The sequence below is a fragment of the Argentina silus genome (genome assembly GCF_951799395.1).
Source record: "Argentina silus genome assembly, chromosome: 7".
Classification (NCBI taxonomy): domain Eukaryota; kingdom Metazoa; phylum Chordata; class Actinopteri; order Argentiniformes; family Argentinidae; genus Argentina; species Argentina silus.
In genome coordinates this window covers 15,165,008-15,186,975 of record NC_139661.1, presented here as the reverse complement: position 1 = coordinate 15,186,975, position 21,968 = coordinate 15,165,008, and the positions used below count along the sequence as shown (strand labels likewise).

At 47.0% G+C, this 21,968-nt stretch overlaps 2 protein-coding genes across 2 annotated transcripts in view; both read left to right on the top strand.

Moving 5' to 3' along the window:
• lifra (LIF receptor subunit alpha a) overlaps window positions 1-21,968 on the top strand; it is a 58,157-nt gene that overhangs the window by 16,935 nt on the left and 19,254 nt on the right. The window lies entirely within an intron of this gene.
• Window positions 332-19,932, top strand: spef2 (sperm flagellar 2; the record flags this gene model as incomplete). The annotated part of the gene is made up of 38 exons (XM_083673959.1): window positions 332-389; window positions 633-735; window positions 916-1,168; window positions 1,596-1,766; window positions 2,137-2,277; window positions 2,561-2,640; window positions 2,782-3,007; window positions 3,520-3,708; window positions 4,873-5,060; window positions 6,368-6,536; window positions 6,967-7,186; window positions 7,695-7,783; window positions 8,189-8,308; window positions 9,254-9,357; window positions 9,611-9,861; window positions 10,073-10,205; window positions 10,538-10,692; window positions 10,841-11,020; window positions 11,340-11,426; window positions 11,810-11,928; window positions 12,147-12,274; window positions 12,678-12,816; window positions 13,153-13,290; window positions 13,765-13,925; window positions 14,235-14,303; window positions 14,817-14,946; window positions 15,313-15,457; window positions 15,689-15,814; window positions 16,028-16,166; window positions 16,660-16,889; window positions 17,084-17,190; window positions 17,296-17,394; window positions 17,678-17,761; window positions 18,273-18,365; window positions 18,616-18,786; window positions 19,057-19,254; window positions 19,542-19,664; window positions 19,867-19,932. The coding sequence occupies 38 exons, from the start codon at window positions 332-334 to the stop codon at window positions 19,930-19,932; spliced, it is 5,382 nt and encodes a 1,793-aa protein (XP_083530085.1).

Sequence of the window (21,968 nt, the reverse complement as noted above, 5' to 3'; positions counted from 1 at the left end):
GTGTGTGTGTGTGTGTGTGTGTGTGTGTGTGTGTGTGTGTGTGTGTGTGTGTGTGTGTGTGTGTGTGTGTGTGTGTGTGTGTGTGTGTGTGTGTGTCATATTATTCTTCATTGACCGCCCACCCGGCGAAAGGGCATGTTTTTAGAGATCCCCACGAGAGGCGCTAACACTTCGGTTGCTTGTTTGACATGTCACTATGGCAACGATACACCGATGGGACATTTTCCAGACATCATTTGCTATCTAGGTAGCGACAACATTAACGTGTATTATCATGTAGTTTGATACTAATATTCTTCAGATAGCTACACAACAATAACGAAACGACACAATGTCGGATATATTATGCCGGTGGCTGAACTCAGAGCTCCAGCTATCAAAATCAATCGGTAAGTGAGAAACAAACAACCTTCAGTCATGGTTGACTGGCTAGCCAGCTGACAGCTTGTTTTTGATGATGATGCCACTCAATCTGACATGCAAGCAAGACAAGCCTAGTTGATTAGTTAGCTACTGTAGGTTCCCCAAGGTCTAGGAGGTACTTCACCAAATACATATTTTACATTGGCCCCAATTGTGTCCCTAAAATTAGCTATTTAACTAATTATTGGTGCGCAATCTTGTTTTTGCAGATCCTAGATCCTTCTCCAAGGATTTTGCAAATGGGTACCTCATTGGTGAGGTCCTGCATAAATATCAACTGCAGGACGATTTTGATCAGTTCCTAAAGAGCAGGTAAAGTTGATCAGTTTCCTTATATCAAACATATTTGCTTAGCTTTTCTTAACCACTTCATTCATACATCTAAATAACTTAGTTTTATTGTAGTTTATTATATTATAGTTTCCACCTTTAAATTAACCAGAAAATGACCGAAAGAGGAGTTACATTGAATGGTTACATTGCCTCCCCTAGCACCGCCACCTCAAAGCTGAACAACTTCACCCGTATGGAGCCCACATTCCAACTTCTCGGTGTTCCGTTCGACCTGAACATGGCTCAGGCTGTGATGCGGGAGCAGCGTGGTGCGGCCACACGCCTGCTGTACCAGCTCTACATCCTGCTGCAGAAGAAGAAGAAGGCAGGGCTGACGGGCACGGCCATGGAGACCATGATGCCTGCAGCCACGGCCGGCCTCCACCGCATAGAGAATGAAATCTACTCTGACGTAAGAAGACAAAGGAGGAAGGCTCCCTCCCATCGTAACCTCACACCTGCCTCATAAGGACCGGAAGCTGATTGATTGATTGGTTTGAGTGCCCTTCAAGAGGAAATTCTCTCACCAGTGACACACAAGTTATATACAGTACACACAACAAATAACAGTAAACAATCAAACTCAACACGCACGCGCACACACAGACCCACACACACACACACACACCCTTAATACACCCTTAACATTAACAAGAGGCTGTTGATGACACCTGGCATGACATTAATGGTCATCCTAATTCCCACACAGTTACAGGGTTTTCCCCCATATAGACCAGGCTTAGGCCCGAAGCACCTAAACCCTCGTCAAACCCCGCAGTGTACAGTAGTTGTGCACTGTTGATGTGCTGCTTCTCACCGCCTGTCTGTTCTCTGTCCAGCGCCTGAGGACGGTGGTGAAGCGGGAGGCTGACGTGAAGCTGCAGAAGATCGCTCTGAAGTACGAACTGAAGGGCCAGGAGATGTACGACAAGTCCGTCATGGCCCAGGTGGCGGAGCAGCAGAAACGGCAGAAGGTCCAGGAGGAGATGAGACTCCAGGACATCGAAAAGGTAGCACAGACGGGGGGGGGGGGGGGACACAACACACACTAGGGGGGGAGGTTGTGGATTAAAGACAGGCTGATATCACAGAAGCTCCTTCCACACAGGACAAAAATGCCAGCAGTTTCCTCAAATGATTTGTGGTGTCAATTCTACATAATATATTTCTATCTGTCTATATTTTGTAACAGTACACCTTCCTGAACAGGCTCATTATACTGTATTCCTCTATAACTACAGTACAGTATCAACTTAAGGGAATGAATAAGTACTAGAAAAAGTAGAAAGTTATTCTATTCTGTGTGTATTCAGTTACTGTCCCTGTATATGGATGCGTAGGCTAGTCTCCATATCAACTACCCTGACGTTGTCCTTGCAGCACCGACTAGCGCGCAAGAAGCAGCTGGAGATAATGACTCGTCTCCAGACCGCCATCGTCCAGATCCCCAAACCCCCGCCCAACCGCACGCTGAAGGCCCTGGAGAAACGACAACAAAACCGCAAGATACAGGAGGCGCAGGTCAGGTCATGTTTATGACGATGTAGATTTACTGTAAAGTGTCAGGCTATGTAGATGTTAAGGCATCACATAATAAGAGGATACTCATCCTCCACTTCTCTGCAGACATGTGTCTGCTGTACCGTTATGTGAATAATGTGTGATGGATTTCAAGCCCGCTTTTTTCAACCTTGCTGCATCCAAATTCAATTCCAATATTCAATTCCTTTCTATTCTATTCTATTCTATTCCATTCCATTCCATTCCACGTTTTGACCCCTCTCTCCACTGTGGTGTCCCTCAGACAGTTCACATGGAGATCGCCGAGTTTGAGAAGAACAGGAAGAAGCTGTCATCAGCTGGCTTTGGCGTCTCCTCTCTGACGTACGCTATGCAATCAGAAACAGATAGATTTCATACAAAAGGATTCCTTCTTAATATGTTCTGGATAACAATATCAACATGAGATCTTTGAATTGTATTCCAATCCATAATGCTTAATTATCACACTGCATTTTCGTTCAGCGTCCACAACGACGCCCCCAGCAGCCACCCGTCCCAGTCCCAGTCCCAGTCCCAGTCCCAGTCCCAGGTGCAGCTGGCCAGGCCTGAGGTGCTGGCCCAGGCCAACAGTGAGTACATCCAGAGGATCCGGCAGCGCCTGGAGGAGGATGCCGCAGCGCGCCAGCAGAGGGAGAAACGCCGACGCAGGGTCCTGGTGGAACAACTCACGGCCCACGAGACACAAGAGGTGACCGTACAAACATGTCACACACAGTACATGAGAAAATACATACATGTATACATTCAGACTATTAGTGGAGGGGAGGGGCCGAGGGGGGAGGGGAGTTAAGTCCATGGTGAGGTTAAGATAAGAGACAAAACAAGGAACTTGTTGGTTGTTATTACTCTGTAAATACCGTTGACAATATAAGTACCAAAGTAATCTTGAGTTTTACTTAGTGAGTTTGACTAGCAAATAAGTGATCATTTCTGCACTATAGAATAGAGTGCAGCCATAACAAAAACATATCGCTTGTCTTAGATGTATTCATGTTGCTATCTGAACAGTTGTCCTCTGACTGTTTCTGTCTGTCTCTGTCTGTCTCTGACTGTCTGTCTCTGTCTGTCTCTGTCTCTGTCTGTCTCTGTCTGTCTCTGTCTCTGTCTCTGTCTCTGTCTCTGACTGTCTCTGTCTGTCTCTGACTGTCTCTGTCTGTCTCTCTCTATCTCTGTCTGTCTGTCTGTCTGTCTGTCTTTCAGGAGTCACTGCGTGAGGAGCAGCTGGTGGAGCGTCTGACGCGTCAGTCTCAGCAGGAGAGACGTCTGGCCGTGCAGCTCATGCAGCTCCGCCTGCAGAAGGATGTCCTCAGACAGAACCGCGTCTTCAGGGAGCAGCAGCACCAGGAACAACGCATCCGAGACTTCCAGGAAGCTCTGGAGAGGGAGGCGGTGAGATAGAGAGAGAAAGGGGGGACAGAGAAAGAGGGGGAGAGAGATAGAGGGGGAGAGAGGGGGAGAGAGAGGGGGGAGAGAGAGGGGGGAGAGAGAGGGAGGAGAGAGAGATGGGGGAGAGAGAGAGGGGGGGAGAGAGAGGGGGGGGAGAGAGAGAGAGAGGAGGAGAGAGAAAGGGGGAGAGAGAGAGAGAGGGGGAGAGAGAGAGGGGGGAGAGAGACAGAGAATGAGAAGTCCCATCACTCTACAAGGGGATGTCAGATAGAGAGATAGATGGTTGTCACAGTACAGTAGCGAAAGATAGAGAAACATAAGAACAAAGACAAGGAAAAAATGTTTGTCTTTGGAGGGGATAGAGAGAAATAACACATCACTCCATTCTGAGATAGAGAGATAGATAGCCCTGTTGGGCTCTGTAGGGGTGTGAGATACGTGTCTGGATAGGGAAGTGGTGAGATGGATACAGATAACTATTTCATTAACTTGCTTTGGCAATGTAAACATATGTTTCCCATGCCATTAAAGCTCCTTTGAATTGAATTAAAATTGATAGCCCCATCGCTCCATTCAGAGTTAGAGAGAGAGAGAGATAGATAGCCCTGTAGGCTTTGTAAGAGATGTGATATACAATACAGTAGCGTAGCTTAGCCACATCCCTCTGTCTCAAATTACAGCAAAGTGTGCCTGCCTCAATTCATCTATGTTAGTTTGAGTTGTCTGTAGTCTAGAGGGATTCACATACAAACAGTCTGACCTCTGATGGAGAGAAGTAGACGATGTATTCTACCTGTACGTTGCACTTGGGGCTATAGGCTCAATCTTTAACAGTTGTAATGTGAAAGTACTGTAACACTTTATCTGCTTAAGTGACTGAGTCATCTATTACCTACAGTAGTTGTTGAATGTGACTGTGACTTATTTATGTAATGGTCATTATTTATGTAATGGTGAAAGTATTTGTCTAGATTTCCAATGGTGAAAGTATTTGTCTAGATTTCCAATGGTGAAAGTATTTGTCTAGATTTACAATCTAGTACTGTATAGCTATTTCTTTGTATTACTAAACTATATATTTTTGGAGAGGCTGGATTCCTTCCAAGATGGCCAACTGCCGTGCCCTGACCTGTTGTGGTGTGATCACTGCCACCGGTGTTACAACAGGCCCTGGCGCAGCAGGCCCGTCTGGACCACGCAGAAGAGACCTGTAAGGAGCTGGAGATGCACGGCAGGATCGCTGCGGAGCGTGCCCAGGCCCGCTACAGGAAGCACTCTGACACCTGCAGGGCCGTCCTGGAGCAGATAGTGGACCTGGCCACCAAGGCTGGCGAGTACCGCCTCCTCACCGGGAAGTACGTGTGTCACTGGTGGAGTCTGTTAGGGGTTCTACACAGGGCCGACAGCGGGGTCTGTTAGGGGTTCTACACAGGGCCGACAGTGGGGTCTGTTAGGGGTTCTACACAGGGCCGACAGTGGGGTCTGTTAGGGGTTCTACACAGGGCCGACAGTGGGGTCTGTTACAGCTCGTATGTGGATGTGTAACCAGGCCCAGCACAGTACAGTTCAGTTCGGTCCGGCTCTGTAGTGTCATAAGGGTGTTAGAGCCTGCAGGTGTTGGTTGATGTATTATGGTATGGTTTTCACACTATTGTGCCGACCTGAACTGTACTGCACTGTGCCTGCTCAGATATTCTCTCTGTCCCTTCACAACATTTCATTTCCAGCAAAATTGAGTTCTCCAAAAACGTGCTGAATTGGCGCCATACAATATCGCTACTGTGTGAGAAGTGCACGGTTAAGGTCGGCTCAATAGTGTGAAAGACGCCTTGTTTGATCTGGGTTTATCTGATGCCAGCCCAAGAAGATGGCAGCGTATTTAGACAGTATTGGCAAACAATAAAGGTAGAGTCATCGTCTGCGTGAGTAGGTCGATTGGCTCCAAGGATATGAAAGACAAAGGTATTATTTATTATTTTATGGATTATGAAATCATTTAATTGTGAAATTGTGAAATTGTAGCTCTGCAAGGTCGTTAGGTTAGATGGAGGCATGATATATGGGGGGATCGTGTGTTTCTGCTTGACCAAAGATGTCAAATAAAAAGAGCAACCTCAAATTCTGTCTGATTCTTCTCATCGGTCGAATACTGCAACGTTCGCACAGAGACACTCTTGTTTTTGTTCTACATTCATTGTAGCATTCTTACTCATCTGCTGGATTTCAAAACATAATATATATTTTTTATGTTTACATTCATAATGTAATAAAAAAGGAATGTAAAGACTTCACATGAGAGTACCGTGAAAAGATGCTGTAGCTCCGAGCAAGGTTTGGGTTGAAAAACAGTTGTGGTTATAAAACATTCCATTTTTACTACCCTTATTTTTTTTAAAGACTATAAGAAGCTAAGAATTTACATTCCATTTTGTGATAAACCCGACATCACAGGCACAGTGGTATACAGGAGGGGATGCTGGTGGATGTGAAATCGGAGGATGGGGGTATGAAGCACCATTACTCATTCCACTCCATGCATTACAATGAGTCCCTCCTCTGATTTCTACCTCCACCAGCCTCCACTGGTGTCCAGCTCTGAGTGTGTTGTGCTATTCAAAAGCACAGCCCTGAGTGTGTGTTTCTCCCCTGTGTCTGCCTGCAGTCTGATCCCAGGGAAGCTGATGAGGGAGTGGAAGGAGCTGTTGTTCTGTGGGAAGCCTCTGTATGACTGTGCCTCTCTAGAGGAGCTGTCCTCCGACACCACCCCAGAACAGCTGATAGAGGTGGAGAAGCTGGAGATACTCAACAACCAGGACTACCAGGAGTACATGGTGAGCAGGGGAGGCTGGTGGAGGTAAAAATCGGAGGACGGGCTCATTGTAATGCATGGGACAGAATAAGGAATGGTATCAAACGTGTGTGAGCCCATCACAGTGTGGGACTGGACTCTGCATGATCCCAAGTGTTCATTAGACATCATTAAATCAACAAATCCATGAAACCGAAAGACTTCCATATTTTATTGAAATGTCCTGGCCGAGAGTCAAGTCAAGAGTCAAGGAGATTGTTATGGTGAATTTCACCATGTTGAATGATGAGTGTTTGTGATAAGAGGAAACCACAGTGCTTGAGATAATTCAATCTGTAAAGTATGTTGTGACATGGAATGCATGTCGAATGGAATTCGATTGACGAATGATAGAAATATAAAATACAGTATTGTTTTAAAGATATATTGTATGTATTTCTGTTGGGTGTCAGGGTATGGAGGGTGAGTGGGTCTGGCCGGAGGAGGGGGAGACCAGGACCCCCCCGTCCAACAACAACATCCTGGGTCATGTGGTACTCCGCCTAACCAACATCGTCAACCCCCCCAAACCAGACACCCCGCCTCCCTTCTTCCCCCGCTTCACCCTGAAGGCCTGCATCCTGGGGAAGCTCTTCTCTGGGAAGACCTCCTGTCTGGCTAGGATCGCCCAAGGTATCCCTCCGATACACTGTGGCTGTGGCCTGATTCTCTACCCTTCTTTCTGAGAAGTGTGCTCTCTCACTACCCCCTCCTGGATCTAACAGGAATTGAATGTATGATTGAAACTCGGTATAGCCCAAGCTTATACCAATTCAATGCTTTTAACTCATTTAGTGTAGAGGGTGAATGAAGTCGGCCAAATTGTTAACATTCTAGAGTGCCAAGGGTGTGCCAAAAATGCATAAATTATGATGCTTCATTTTGTAGCCAATAGTAGTATTGTTGCTAGGTAAATACCACATAGAACCCTTGGCACTCTGTGGTGAGTGTTCCGGAATTCTTTGGCACTTAGTGAGTTAAATGTGTGATGGGGAAGTGAATTAATGTACACACCTCAGGAAGAAGGACTTAATTTGAGATTAAACACTGTTTGGTTCTGTGTGTCTTAATCATCTCAAGAGAGTATACAGTGTGTATACTTTGGCTCCAACCATCTCTCCTGTCTGACCTTTGACCCCAGTGCATGGCATCCATGTCCTGTCTGCCAACGTCCTGATCCAGGAGGCTCTGGTGGCTCACCAGACTGGAGAGCTGAGGAGAGGCACGGAGGTCAGGACACCTGTCATGTCATTTACTGTATATACTGTACCCACTAGACTAGGTAGCTGATAATAATGGCCAATGAAAGAACTCCTATGATGTCATTCTGTATATACCCAATAGAGTAGGGAGCAGATATACTGTATATAGTGGCCAATCACAGCTGAGGAGAGGCACAGAGGTCAGGGCGCCTGTCATGTCATTTCCTGTATGCTGACTAGACTAGATGTGTACAGCCAATGAGAGCTGAGGAGAGGCACTCAGGTTTGATGAACTGTAATAATATAAAACTGCTATAACAATGATTTAATGTCATTGGCTATACCATGGTGGATTATGACAATGGTGTTAATGTGGTTAATGTGTCAGCTACTCTGCTTACTGTATTTCATGCCAATTTCCTTCTCCCATTAGAGCCCAGAGAGCCGCGCCTCATCCCCCACTAAAGACCTCGAGCAGGGGGAGAGGGACACAGAGAAGGAGGAGGAGGCTGCAGCACCACTGGACTCTGGTGTGTTTCACTCGTCTAATCCTGTCAGTTATAGCAATTACAAGTCTGAGCTCCAGAATCTGTGAAATTCTAGCATTTTCTGTAATCATTTATAATTGTTGTTCGGCAGGCCCACTCGCTCAGGAGACCCCTCAGCAAGGATCAAGGAAGAAAGCCAAGGTTAGGACAGCACACAGCAGTGATATATACAGTATACACTCACTAAACACTTTATTAGGAACACCTGTACACCTTCTCATGGTGGAGGTGGTGTAATGGTGTGGGGAATGTTTTCTTGGCACACTTTGGGCCCGTTAATACCAATCAATCATCGCTTGAATGCCACAGCCTATTTGAGTAGTGTTGCTGACCATGTGCATCCCTTCATGGCCACAATTTACCCATCTTCTAATGGCTGCTTCCAGCATGATAATGCACCATGTCACAAAGCGAAAGTCGTCTCAAACTGGTTTTATGAACATGACAATGAGTTCAGTTTTCAATGGCCTTCCCAGTCACATGATCTGAATCCAATAGAACACCTTTGGAATGTGGTAGAACGGGAGATTCACAGCTTGAAAGTGCTCCTTCTGCAGGAATTGCGTGGAAAATCTGCAGGAATTGCGTGATGCAATCATGCCATCATGGACCAGAATCTCAAAGGAATGTTTCCAACATCTTGTGGAATCAACGCCACAAAGTTGTTTTGAGAGCAAAGGCCCTACCCAGTATTAGTATTGTGTTCCTAATAAAGTGTTGTGAGTGTATATTCACATTCACAAGTATTGTGCTTGAGAATGCTGTATGTATGCACCCATGTAAGCCCAAGATGGGTTTCTTACCTCACCTGCACATGCACATTTTAAATCCATTTATTCTTTCATTGTTTTGTAATGTCTTAATGTGTGCAAATACATAAATACAAATACAAAAAGAATACCCCTGTGTTACTGAGCTGAACCATCCTCTCCCCCCCCTCTCCCTCTCAGCAGACTGCGCGTGCCCAGCATGGAGCTGCCGTGGAGAGGGTGCTGAAGAAGGGCAAGGCTATCCCAGATGAGCTGCTGGTCGACATCCTAGTCGAGGCCATCAGGTCAACAGCTCTCCTAGTCTACACCACGCTGTGTCATCATTCATTCATCCTTTCATTCTTTAATTCATTCATTCATCTATCCACCCACTCATCCATCCATCAACTAATTTATTTATTTATTTATTTATTCATTCATTCATTTAATCATTCATTCATTATTCCATCTATCCACCCATCCATCCATTCATTAATTCATTCATCGATCAATCCACCTATCCATCCATCTATTCATCCATCCATCCATCCATTACAGGCAGGTCCCAGCCAACTCAGGGTGGATCCTGGATGGCTTCCCCGTGGACATCCTCCAGGCCAAGCTGCTGGAAAAGGCCCTGGGGGGCTCAGACCAGGGGAAGGAGAGGAGGAGGAAGAACAAGAAGTCCAGCCTGGCCGTGGACAGCAACGCCCCCAAGGAGCCCCCTCCTCCCTCCCCGGCCCTGGATCTGGCTCTGCTGCTGGATGTGTCTGACGACCAGGTCCTGGACCGAGCCGCCAAGCAGGCCTGTGAGTAGCTTCTCTGTCAGTGGACTCACTGGAGATATGAGGGTTCAATATGGAAATACGAAGTAATAATATGATTTTATTTATTAGTATTTATTCATCCTTTATTCACAGCGGATGGATGTGTTGTCTTGTCCCTGCAAAGTTTCAGTCAGAAGTGAATTTAAATGAGTGTAACAACATGGAGGATGTCTCTCTCTCTCTCTCTCTGCAGGTGAGGAGGAGAGTTGTGGCCTGCCCGTGTCTGGGGAGGAGATAGGAGCACCCACTGGCGAGAAGTCTCCAACAGGACAGGACACCCTCACCCTCAGGGACAAGAGCCTGGACAAGAGACAAATTCAGCACAGGTGGGGCGAGCCTCAGTTCCCAGACACAGAGGAGCTTTAGTGCTGTTCCTCTGACCTTACAATCGTCCATTGTAAACCTTATCTGAACCAGGAAGACCCATTTACGTAGGTCAAATATGTCTTTTTCAACAGAGACCTGCTTAGAGAAAGCAGCTCCAGTATAAAAACACATCAGACAGTCACCACAGAACGCCTAAAACATACTGTGAAAAATAACAACAACCTAACATATATCAATACAATCACCATAAAGCCATGTACTGTACTCACTAGAGGTCTCTCTACCCCTCCCCCCCTCCTCCTCTTCCTCCTACTCCTCCTCCTCGCTGCAGGATCACTGCGTTCCAGGACACGTGGCCTAAGCTGGAGAAGTGGTTCTCGGGTAAACAGAGCATCCTGGTGAGGATCGACGCTGGGGCGGAGGAGGACGATGTCTTCAGGAGGGTGGAGTCTGTCCTCTACCAAGCCATGATACAGTCAGAGAAAGGTACACTGACTGCAGGGGAGGCTGATGGAGGTAGATATTGGTGGATGGGCTCATTGTAATGCATGGGTTGGAATGAGGAATGATATCAAACATGCGTATCAAACATACGGTGCATTGATAAAGACCTTTGGACCTCTTCCCTCCCCAGCTGAGGAGGTGGTTCTGGACAGCGGGAAGGCCCCAGTGGCCTCTCCCTCGGTCACCCAGGCTGCCCCAGTCCCAGCCCCAGGCCAAATCCCAGCCCCCACTGAGTCCACCTCTGCCATCGCCCAGGACGGGCTGACACTGAAGAGAACCTTGTCCAAATCCAGCTCACGTTCCCCCAAAGGTCTCTCTACAGCAGGGGAGGCTGGGGGAGATAGAAATTGGAGGACGGACTCTTTGTAATGCATGGAATGGAATGAGGAATGGGATCAAAGACAACACTGTGTTTGATACCATTCCTCATTTCGTTCCATGCATTACAATGATATATACCACTGATATCTACCATGCTTTTTTTTGGTTTCATTTATTTTTTAATTATATATTAATATCAAGCTTTATTTTACCAGGAGTAGATTTTGGGGGTTTGAAATTTGAAATGTTTGACTCAAAAAATCTTTGAGTCAACTGTGAAACTGAAACATCCCTGTTCAATCCTAAAGGCTCCCAGAGTAACTTGGATGGTAAAGGGAAGAAGTCTGAAGCTGATGTTCAGCGCAAACTGTCCAAGTCTGGGTCTGGACTCTCAGGTCAGTCCTGGAGGCGACACCTGGTCATAGATCAGTTCAGAACAGTTGGTTGAAGATGAAGTTAACTAAACCTCAAAACTTACACCCACACAGGGGAGGCTGGTGGAGGTAGAAATCGGAGGACGGGCTCATTGTAATACATGGAATGGAATTAGAAAGGGTATCAAACACGTGTTTAACACATGTGTTTGATACCATTCCTCATTCCATTCCATGCATTACAATGAGCCCATCCTCCGATTTCTACCTCCACCAGCCTCCCCTTCTCACACTACTGTGACCTTGCCTTACTGTACATGCATTCCCTTATCACACACACTCACATTTCAAACCCCAGTTAGAACAGAGGAATGACCGATCCTTTCCCCCATCACGTCTCGTAGGAGGGAAAGCCAGGAGAATGTCCATGGCATCCTCGTATGAGACCTCCACTCCTACGGAGCCCCATGCCCCCAGACCGGGCTCTGCTAGCTGGGTGTACGTGGAGGAGGACCTCCCCAAGGTACCGGACACACTGGAGGAACCAGACGACTGCTCACTCTGTTCAGATTAGATGTATTTATTATAGTATTGCAGTGGCCATTGATCACCAGAAGGAGGTTCTCTCAAACTTCGTTGTGAATGACCGCCTGGCCTGTATCAATAACATTCTAATGTAAGCCTGTGATAATTGAATAACTCCCTTGAGGATCAATACAATTTCATTGAATCCCTCCTCAGGAGATCTCAGAGTACCTGGTTCCGTACTGGGAGAACGTGTGTTCCTCCTACATGACCAACGTCAAGTCCGTGATGCAGAACCTACGCACCGAGCGTACCCTCATCATACACCACCTGTTCAACATCAGGTACGGAGAGGTCCCGTAGCCCACCACTCCGTTAGGACAGTCCATTCTGTTATTATTATTATCAGCCTTGGCTTTAGCTCAGCTAGCTTATGATGCATAGAAAAACCCAGGTTCGAACCCAGGAAGTCAGAGATGTGGAGAGCTAACTCACACCACTTATAGGCCCCTTATTATCTGGTCTTAGGAACATACCCAGTCTTAACAGATTGAGTACCTCTGCCAGGGGGAGATCAAAGGACGGGCTCATGGTAATCCATGGAATGGAATGAGGAATGTGATACTATTCCTCATTCTGTTCCATGCATGACAATGAGCCCGTCCTCCAATTTCTACCTCCACCAGCCTCCCCTGACCTCTGCCTACTGTACTGTACTGTCTGTATGTCCTTGTGTGCTGTTTGCAGAGAGGAGTTCAAGCAGTACTTGCGTCGCCCGGACCTGAAGCAGGAGTTTGTGTGTCAGTGGCAGATGGACTACAACAGCATCCCTGAAGACATGAGAGATGATGACGAGACCAAAGCTGAGCTGCACCAGAGGCTGGATGTAAACACACTACTGTGCCATTCATACTGATGTCCTCTAAAATGAAATAGAATGGAATAGAATAGAATGGTAGAAAAGAAATGGAGATGAGAAGAGAGGAGACCAAGTCTGAGCCGCACCAGAGGCTGGACGTAAAAATACACACTGAGGTTGAGATAGAAGAGAGTACAGTAAATAGAATGTTATGGCTGTGCCTGTATTGTCTTATTCTCATTACTGTAGAGGAGGCTTAGTTCTCAATGACTCACCAGACTAAAGGTGAGGTAGATTAACAGCATTACCCTATTGAGAGACTGTGTCTGTCTTGTCTATCCCCTCCCCCTCTCCTGTCTCCAGGACCTGCGAGAGCGGCTGTGGGACATCTGTGACAAGAGGAAGGAGGAGGCGGGGCAGGAGCGGGCGGCCGTGATGGGGGACGGCTGGCTGGAGGACCACACAGCCGTGCTCATCAACCACTACTCTATACTGATGCAGGTGTTACTCACGGTTCAACACTAGACAGGGTCTCATCAACCTCTACTCTACACTGATGCAGGTGTTATTCATGGTTCAACACTAGACAGAGCCAGAGTCTCACTCGCCTGCAAACACCATGTTTATACCAGGAGAGGCTGGTGGAGGTAGAAATCGGAGGACGGATTCATTGTAATGCATGGAATGAGGAATGGTATCAAACACGCCGTCTTCCAGCTGTTAACCAGCCTCCCCTGGTTAACATACAGTCTCTCAGGATTCTTGATAGTGTTCTTGAAAATATTCTTCATAGATTCCAGGTCAATAACCCAATTCAGCCGAACCTCATAATTTCTGATTGTGTTGAAATGTGTCTTGAGTCATTCACTAACATGACAATTCTGTAACACACAGAACCATCAATGTGATGACTGTTACAATATAATGATCTATAGGAACCCACCTTACACCTGTGTTGATGTTTCTCTGCCCCAGGTGGAGGTGGACCGGTTCCAGGACTCTGTGCGTCTGCTGCGTGACTACTACGCAGGTATGTACCGCCAGGTGTTGCCTGAGGTGGGGTCAGAGTTCATCTGCATCCCCCTGCTGGACATTGTAGAGCTGGAGGAGGGAGAGCACACAGAGAGGTCCAGAAGGTGAGGACCACACTGCTCCTGCTCAGTGATCACACTACTGTCTGTTTAGGAAGAATATCATGTTCAAAGCATACCTGTTATTGACATTATAGTTATACGGTCCATCATCTGACATAGCTACAGCTAATGAGGATCCTAAGAAACTAAACTAAAACTAAACAGTCTCCATTTGAACGTACTGTATGGAGGGAGAAGAGCAGCAAATTCAATCATTTCTATATTCGCTTCATCATGGCATTATTTATGTATTTATGTGTGAATAATGTCTTTTCATGTCTCATCATCAATCCATCGATTCTCTTCCTCCAGCTCTGAGAAGATCATCAAGAGTGCTGGCAAGAGAGACCCAGAGGGAGAGGAGAAAAGGAAGACCAGAGTGTAAGAGAATTCGCCACGAGAGTCCATACGTCACAAACTGCAGAATGTAAAACAAACTGGAGACGCTAGTAATTGTTGGACACAGGCGTCAGTGTTACGATTGCTAGCAAAGAGAGTCAGTGCGGTAGCTAACTAACGGTACATTTCAGTAAATGACTCAATTTACCTTTACCGGCAAGCCTAATTAACCTTGAGCCAAACCAGAACATGTTTACCATTTGTTAGCTTCCGCTCAGATTTACTTTAGCTAGCGATCATAATGGTGACGTCTGTCTGTCTCCAAAGATGGCGAGTGTCTCCTGTTTACATTCTGCAGACATACAGACTTTCATTGTGTATACTTCTGTTCTACCCTACAATGTAACACTGCAATCATATGATCCTGTCATTGGAATGACCCCTCTCTCTCTGTTCTTACCCCAGTCTGTGACCCTACCACACCATAGACAGCTTATGTATTTGAGTATTAGTGATACACCAGACTACTATTTTCTACTCTCTCTGTTCCTCCAGGGTCCCTCTGATCCCCAGGAGACCCGCCTCTACAGAGGTGGCCTCAGCCAAGCAGAAAGGCTTCCAGGACCCTGACGAGAAACTGGTGCAGGACATCTACCAGACCGCCATGACGGTCATCAACAACATGGTAGAGTGGCGGTGTGTCTCAGTGTGTGTGTGTGTGTGTGTGTGTGTGTGTGTGTGTGTGTGTGTGTGTGTGTGTGTGTGTGTGTGTGTGTGTGTGTGTGTGTGTGTGTGTGTGTGTGTGTGTGTGTGTGTGTGTGTCTGTGTCTGTGTGTCTGTGTCTGTCTCAGTCTGTGTGTGTGTGTGTGTGTGTGTGTGTGTGTGTGTGTGTGTGTGTGTGTGTGTGTGTGTGTGTGTGTGTGTGTGTGCGCGCGTGTGTGTGCGTGCATGTATGTATGTGTGTATCTCATGTCCCTATATTCAGGTATGTGTGTGTGTGTGTGTGTGTGTGTGTGTGTGTGTGTGTGTGTGTGTGTGTGTGTGTGTGTAGGTGTCAGTGGAGGTGCAGCAGCGAGAGGCAGAGGAGAACGAGGAGGCCCAGCAGCAGATGGAGAGAGAGAGGCTGCAGAGGTCCCAGGCCTCCGCCGCAGCTGCCAACTCTGGCAAAGACAAGAAGAAACCCGGCAAGAAGAAAGGTGGGGACATTCTCCCCCTGGCCAGCGCTGGCTCTTACTGTATGACACTGTAGTTCAGAGGACATGTCTCTTTTGACATCTAGTCCTAGTGGCATCATGTTCCGTTCATAAGAGTCAGGGGAGGCTGGTGGAGGCCGCCTATTCCATTCCATGCATTACAACGAGCCTGTCTTCTGATTTCTACCTCCACCAGTCTCCCCTGATAAGAGTACATGTCCATCCCCTCCCCAGGCCCCCCCTCCCCAGCCCAGGAGCCCAGCCCACCCCCTCTGGCTGAGGAGGACTCGGAGGAGGTGGGGAGGCGAGCCGTGCGGACCAGGATCAGACAGGAGTACGCCGCGGCCTTGGACCACGAAGGTAAACAGAGAGCATGGCTATCTACGGTATTCAGGGCCTGTGCTCTGTGTGTGTAGTATTACTGTGTGGAGTGTGTGTGTCCACCCTAGACAGAGGGTTAATGATTGTGTCTGTGTGTATGTCTGTGTGTATGTCTGCGTGTCTACATGCATATGTGTGTGTGCATGTGTGTGCGTGCGTGTGTGTGTGTGTGCGTGTGTGTGTGTGTTCCAGACAGTGCAGTGAAGGTGCGTGTGGAGCTGATCAAGGCCTGTGCTCTGTGTATGGTGAGGACCTTCCAGAGGAGGGCGGAGCTAGCCTTCAGGACCATGGAGGAGTGGCTAGGAGCCCGCTTCCTGGCTGAGATGAACAGGTGGGTGGAGCTTAGAGCAGCTTAGGGCAGTAGCACATATCAACACAACACAGTAGCATATTTGATTTGTTTCTTAATCTTCCTTTACCCAGGTGTGTCAATGAGAACGGAGGTAGAGACAACTGATATTCTGAAGGCTGTTTTACGTGTCGATTGACATCTGGTCACACAAACTGTCACTTGCCTTGTCATAGACTATCTATGACACCCCTTGGCAACACTCAAAGGTGTCAACTAGACGTCATTTATTTAGATTGATCGACAGTTGTCGGCAGTGTGGATCGACAAAGTATAAATGAACCTTAAGACAGGCTGTCAGACTGATGCCAATGCATGGAATGCGTGTTTGATACCATTCCTCATTCCATTCCATACATTACAATGAGCCCGTCCTTCGATTTCTACCTCCACCAGCCTCCCCTGTGTTATCTATCCTTGTCATGGATAAGGTGGTGTCGACCTGAAGGTCTGTGTGACTGTCTCCCCTCCCCAGTATCGACCAGCTGGACGAGGTGGTGCGTCACCACATAGAGTCAGGTGCCAAGCTGCAGAGTGAGCTGATGCTGGTGTGCACTGACTTCTTCCTCAATGGGGACATGCTCGTGGTGGCCAGCCCCCCTCCCCCGCCCCGCCCCGCCCCCCTGGAGCGCCCCGTAGACAGCACCCTCACCGTACTGCAGCTGGAGGCCCTGTACAAGCAGCTCCGCACGGTGGCTCCTACATGTAAACACACACACACACACACACACACACACACACACACACACACACGCACACACACACACACACACACATACATTGTAAGAGAAGACCAGTCACACACCCTGTCAAATTGGGTGTCACACCCTGTCAGTCACACACGTAGACAAATTGGGTGGTCCTACTCACTTGTCCACTGCGCTGCCCTGTGTCCCTAGGTCTCCAGTCCAGTAAGGAGTTCTCAGAGATCCTCCAGGAACTGACCTCCCTCAGCATGGGCAGCAACGCCCTGCCTGACCCCTGGATGCACCTGGCTGAGGCTCAGGTAAGAACTCTTGGCCAGGTCACTCATGTAAAAGACAATATATACTCAATAAGCTATTGCATATTAGAAGGATAAGTGTTTCTGATATCTCTGTAATGTGTTCAGCTGGGGGAGCTGGTGTCCATGTTGACCCCGGACACAGAGATGCTGGACTGGCGCCAGTTCCTGCTCAGTGCTGCCCTCCCCTGGCCCATACCCACACAGGTGAGCCCTGTTCAGCCCTGTTCAGCCCTGTTCAGTCCTGTGAAGGACAAGCTCACAAGCTCCATATCCAGGGGAGGCTGGTGGAGGTAGAAATCAGAGGATGGGCTCATTGTAATGCATGGAATGGAATGAGGAATGGGAATTCTATGAATTACAATGAGCCCGTCCTCCCATTTCTACCTCCACCAGCCTCCACTGTCCAGGTCACACATCTGATCTCACACATCCAGTGTCCAAGCAAGCAGCGACACACAGAGCATTTTTTCTTTCCGATCCCACACAGGCCCAGTTGCTTCAGGTCCTGACCCGGTTCAAGATGGCCGACGCAGGGGCCACAGGGTTTATCACAGAGGAGCAGTACTTCCAGGTTTGCTGTCTCATCTCGTTAACTCATTCAGTGCTGAGGGTGAATAAAGTCACCCAAACTGTCAACATTCCAGAGTGCCACGGGTGACTTTATTCACCAGAAATGCATGAATGATGATGCTTCATTTTGTAGCCAAGGCCATAGGTAAATACCACATAAAACACTTGGTTAGTGAGTTAAACACCTCTCATATAAGCATTTTATTGTACTGTTTACAGCTATATCCTATATGTGCATATGATAAATAAGCTTTGATTTGATTTATTTTTATTATATCACAGTGGAAAGACATGCCTTAGTCAACCTACCTCATTGTTACTTTACCCATTCTGCATGTTAAATGTATTGTATTTCCATGGAGGGTGAGCATGAAGTGGAACTTATGAAAAATATGAACCCTGTAAACAGGAGGAAAGCTTGGTACATGAACGTCACATTGTGACTCATAGTGCAGTTGAATATGGAGTGCGTATGGATAACTGGATCTCTAATATTGCTGTAATGTTCTCAGATGGAGCTGTGGTTCCCCAGTGAGAGGGCCCTGCCCGTCCCTGAAGACCCGTCTGAGCCCCTACCATATGACCGCCTGGCCAACCTGAGGAAGGTAGGACACGCTACTTCAATAAGCTGGAATATGCATAGCAATAATAAAATAAATCTGGATGTAAATAATAGTGATGTGTATATATTTTGTAATCAGGGCACCCTTGAAACAGAGAGCTTGGTCTCAAAGGGACTTCCCTGAATAAATAAAGGATCAATAAAAAATAGAAATCGAATCGTGACACTAATTTATGTACATTGCATTCATAACTCATCCTTCATCATATATGCTTTTTTCCATGTGTTTCCAGTTCTTCTTCCTGCTGTTTGCGGACCACATGTCGTCCCCTCCCCGCCTGGACTACGTGTCCATGCTGCTGTCCTTCTCCTGCCACCCAGACCCGGCCCAGGGCTTCGTCAGAGCCCTCAGTGTCGTCATGGGGATTCCCCTGCACCACCCTTTTGCCACTAGACTACTCAAGGTGAGTGTGTGTGTGTGTTTGTGTGTGAGAGGGAGTGTGTGTGAGAGAGAGTGTGTGTATGAGTGTGTGTGTGTGTGTGTGTGTGTGTGTGTGTGTGTGTGTGTGTGTGTGTGTGTGTGTGTGTGAGAGAGAGTGTGTGCGTGCGTGCGTGCGTGCGTGTTTTGTAACCCTAGCATCACTGACATACACACATTTCTCCAAGCTCCTTATGTACTTGTATCCATCTAGCTTCATCCCAGTGTCTTAACTGAAGCACATCTGTGTCTGTAGTCTGTGGCCAACATGGAGGAGGGTGTGTGTGAGACAACAGAGCCAGAGGAGGAGGTAGAGACCCAGGGTGGTGCGGGGCAGGAGGAGGAGGGAGTGTCTATGCCGGCCCTCCTCAGGGTCATCTGTCACGGAGGCACCAGAACAGCGGGACACAACCGCTTCCATCCCAACTGGAAGAGCCCAGAGGAGTACAGAGAGGTACTGTATTCTCACTCACTACCAGGGGAGGCTGGTGGAGGAAGAAATCGGAGGACAGGCTCATTGTAATGCATGGAATGCATGCACACGTGTTTGATACGTGCACATGTGCCCGTCCTCTGATTTCTGTTCCACCCAGCCTCCCCTGATAGGCTGTAGAAACAAACCCAAAGGACAGCCATATTTCTTAGGAGTTCATAAGTTAAATAACTTTGGTAAACTGCAGCTAGATTGTTGATAGCTGCTTGCAGCGGCCTGTTGAGTCTATGACGTTGCCCTGTCCCCAGGACCTGATGAAGGTGTCCAGAGAGCTGGGGTACAAGATGGACGAGAACATCCCCTTCTCCATCCTATCCCAGCATCCTCTAGTCCAGGACCTGATCAAGGGCTCTATGCAGTACCAGCTGATCGTAAGAGAAGACCAAACACACACCCTGTCACCACACACACACACACACACACACACACACACACACACACACACACACATACATTGTAAGAGACAATGTAACACACCCTGTCCACCCTACCTAGTTTGTGTTTGGACGATGTAAATTCATTCAATGTATTAGGTTTTAATGACTTCCTGTCTCGCCTCTCTCTGGTTCCCAGGACATCCACAGTGCTCTGCACGTGCAGCAGAGTGAAGGGGAGCCTCTGGGTTCAACCGTGTCCTAAAACACCCCACACACCCCACACCCCCCCCACCTTCCTGACGCTAAGCTATAGTTATCCTCCACTCAGAAATGCATAGTTGACCTTCATTTATTCAGCAAATAAAATCACAATAATCTTTTATAATTTTCTGAATTTTTCAGTACATGATTGTGTGATAATTTCAATAAATCATAAAGTTTGCTTTCAGTTTACAAATGTAGTCCATGTTTCATTAAATTGATTCATATGGAACCATACTGAAGAGGTTCGTTATCAGTCTTACTTTAGTTATATTACTCTTGTTTTCTTTACTATAAGATTATAAACCAAGATTATAAACCAGACAGGACTAGAATGACACAATTATTACATGATTTGAACCTGCTGGACATGGGAGGGAAGGAGGGAGAGAGGGAGGGAGGGAGGGAGGGAGGGAGCGAGGGAGGGAGATGAAAGTCCCCTTGCCGTGTGCACTGACATAACTATCTCTCCCTCTCCCCCCCTTGCCCCCCCCCTCTCTCTCTCTCCTCTCTCTCTCTCTCTCCCTCCCTCTCTCTCTCTCTCTGGTCTGATGCACTGATGCACTCCACTGCTCTTTCAGTTTCTGAATGACTTGTCCCCCTAATGACTCCACTCACACAGCCAAACATTTCGATTGGCCACAAAGACCTCTTTGTTCAAGGTCACCCATTGGTCAAGCTTGATTTCTCTTCAACTGCCAATCAGGGGGTCCAGATCCCTATCACCGCCTGCCTTCAGGAACTGTTATGGTAACTGTTGTTCTTAACCAGTCAGCGCTATCTGGGCAACGTGTTCATGCAATTAGCACAATGTGCATCATGATATGAAAAAATTAAATGCAAATAAACTCAAACGTGTTAGAGTGTACATGCTGGACAAGGAAAGTGCTTTGATCATATTAAGCTTGGTAAATGTTGGGTCAAAATTTGGAGCACAGAAGCAGCAGATGGTCTCCATGGTATTAACCATGGTTGCCTACCTCAGAGATGTGGATAGGCCATCGATTACTGGTTCACTACCGTGTCAGAGAAGTCTACGCATGCTACTGTACAGCAGTGGAGGCTGGTGGAGGTAGAAATTGGAGGACAGGCTTATTGTAATGCATGGAATCCTCTGGAATTCTATTATGATGAGAAATGACAAGCAAGCAAACAGTGTTTTGGTTGGTTGAACTGTGTGAGCACCAAAGCTTGTGGTTGGTTTGTGATGCTTTTTAATGGCTCCTTCCTATGACCCACAACACACCCTATATAATCCCACTTTGTGCCAGTGTTGACATACTACTCACTGTGACATTCTTATTCTGGTAATTGGCGCACTGATTTGATTAACAAATGTAAACAAACATGTTTTTGGGCAAATCATTAGATAAGACTTGGTCAGATGTTTATCAGTTGTTTCTGAGGATTCTTGAAGGAGATGCAAAAAAAAGATGCATAATGGTCTGTACTTTACTTCTTTTGAAAATACTAAATTAAATGTCAAGTAATGTTTTTATTTGTTTAGTGATATGAACATTATACATTTCATTGTAATATCCAGTCAAATTCAGAATATTTAGGTAATTATAAATTATCATAATTATATCACTTGGCAATTATCATTACTGTAAGTGACATTAATTAAGCCTTGACCTTATTTAACACTTGTTGATTTGAAGACTGCCTCTTGGCAGCAACGTTGTTTGTTGCTGCGCCTCCCGTTCAGCCCATTCCCCGCCTGTCTCCTGTGGTTCCACTCTTGGGTTACAACAAGTTCAACATCCACAAAATAACTTTACAGCTTCAGACAGCGTTGGTTGGCACTGCTTGATTTCGAGCCTATGGGGCGGGGGGGTGTATGGATTTGTTTGCAATCCTCCGGTAAGACTATTGTTGTCCTGGGGCATTTGGGTGTTTGGACGAGTTACTTTGGATTTACTGTTGGATTTCATGAGGAGAGTTATGTACGCTTTGTGGGCTGTGAAAATGCATAATCTCTCAAAGAAGATGAATCATCAAATCTCTTAAAACGAGTGGAAATGGACGATGGGAATA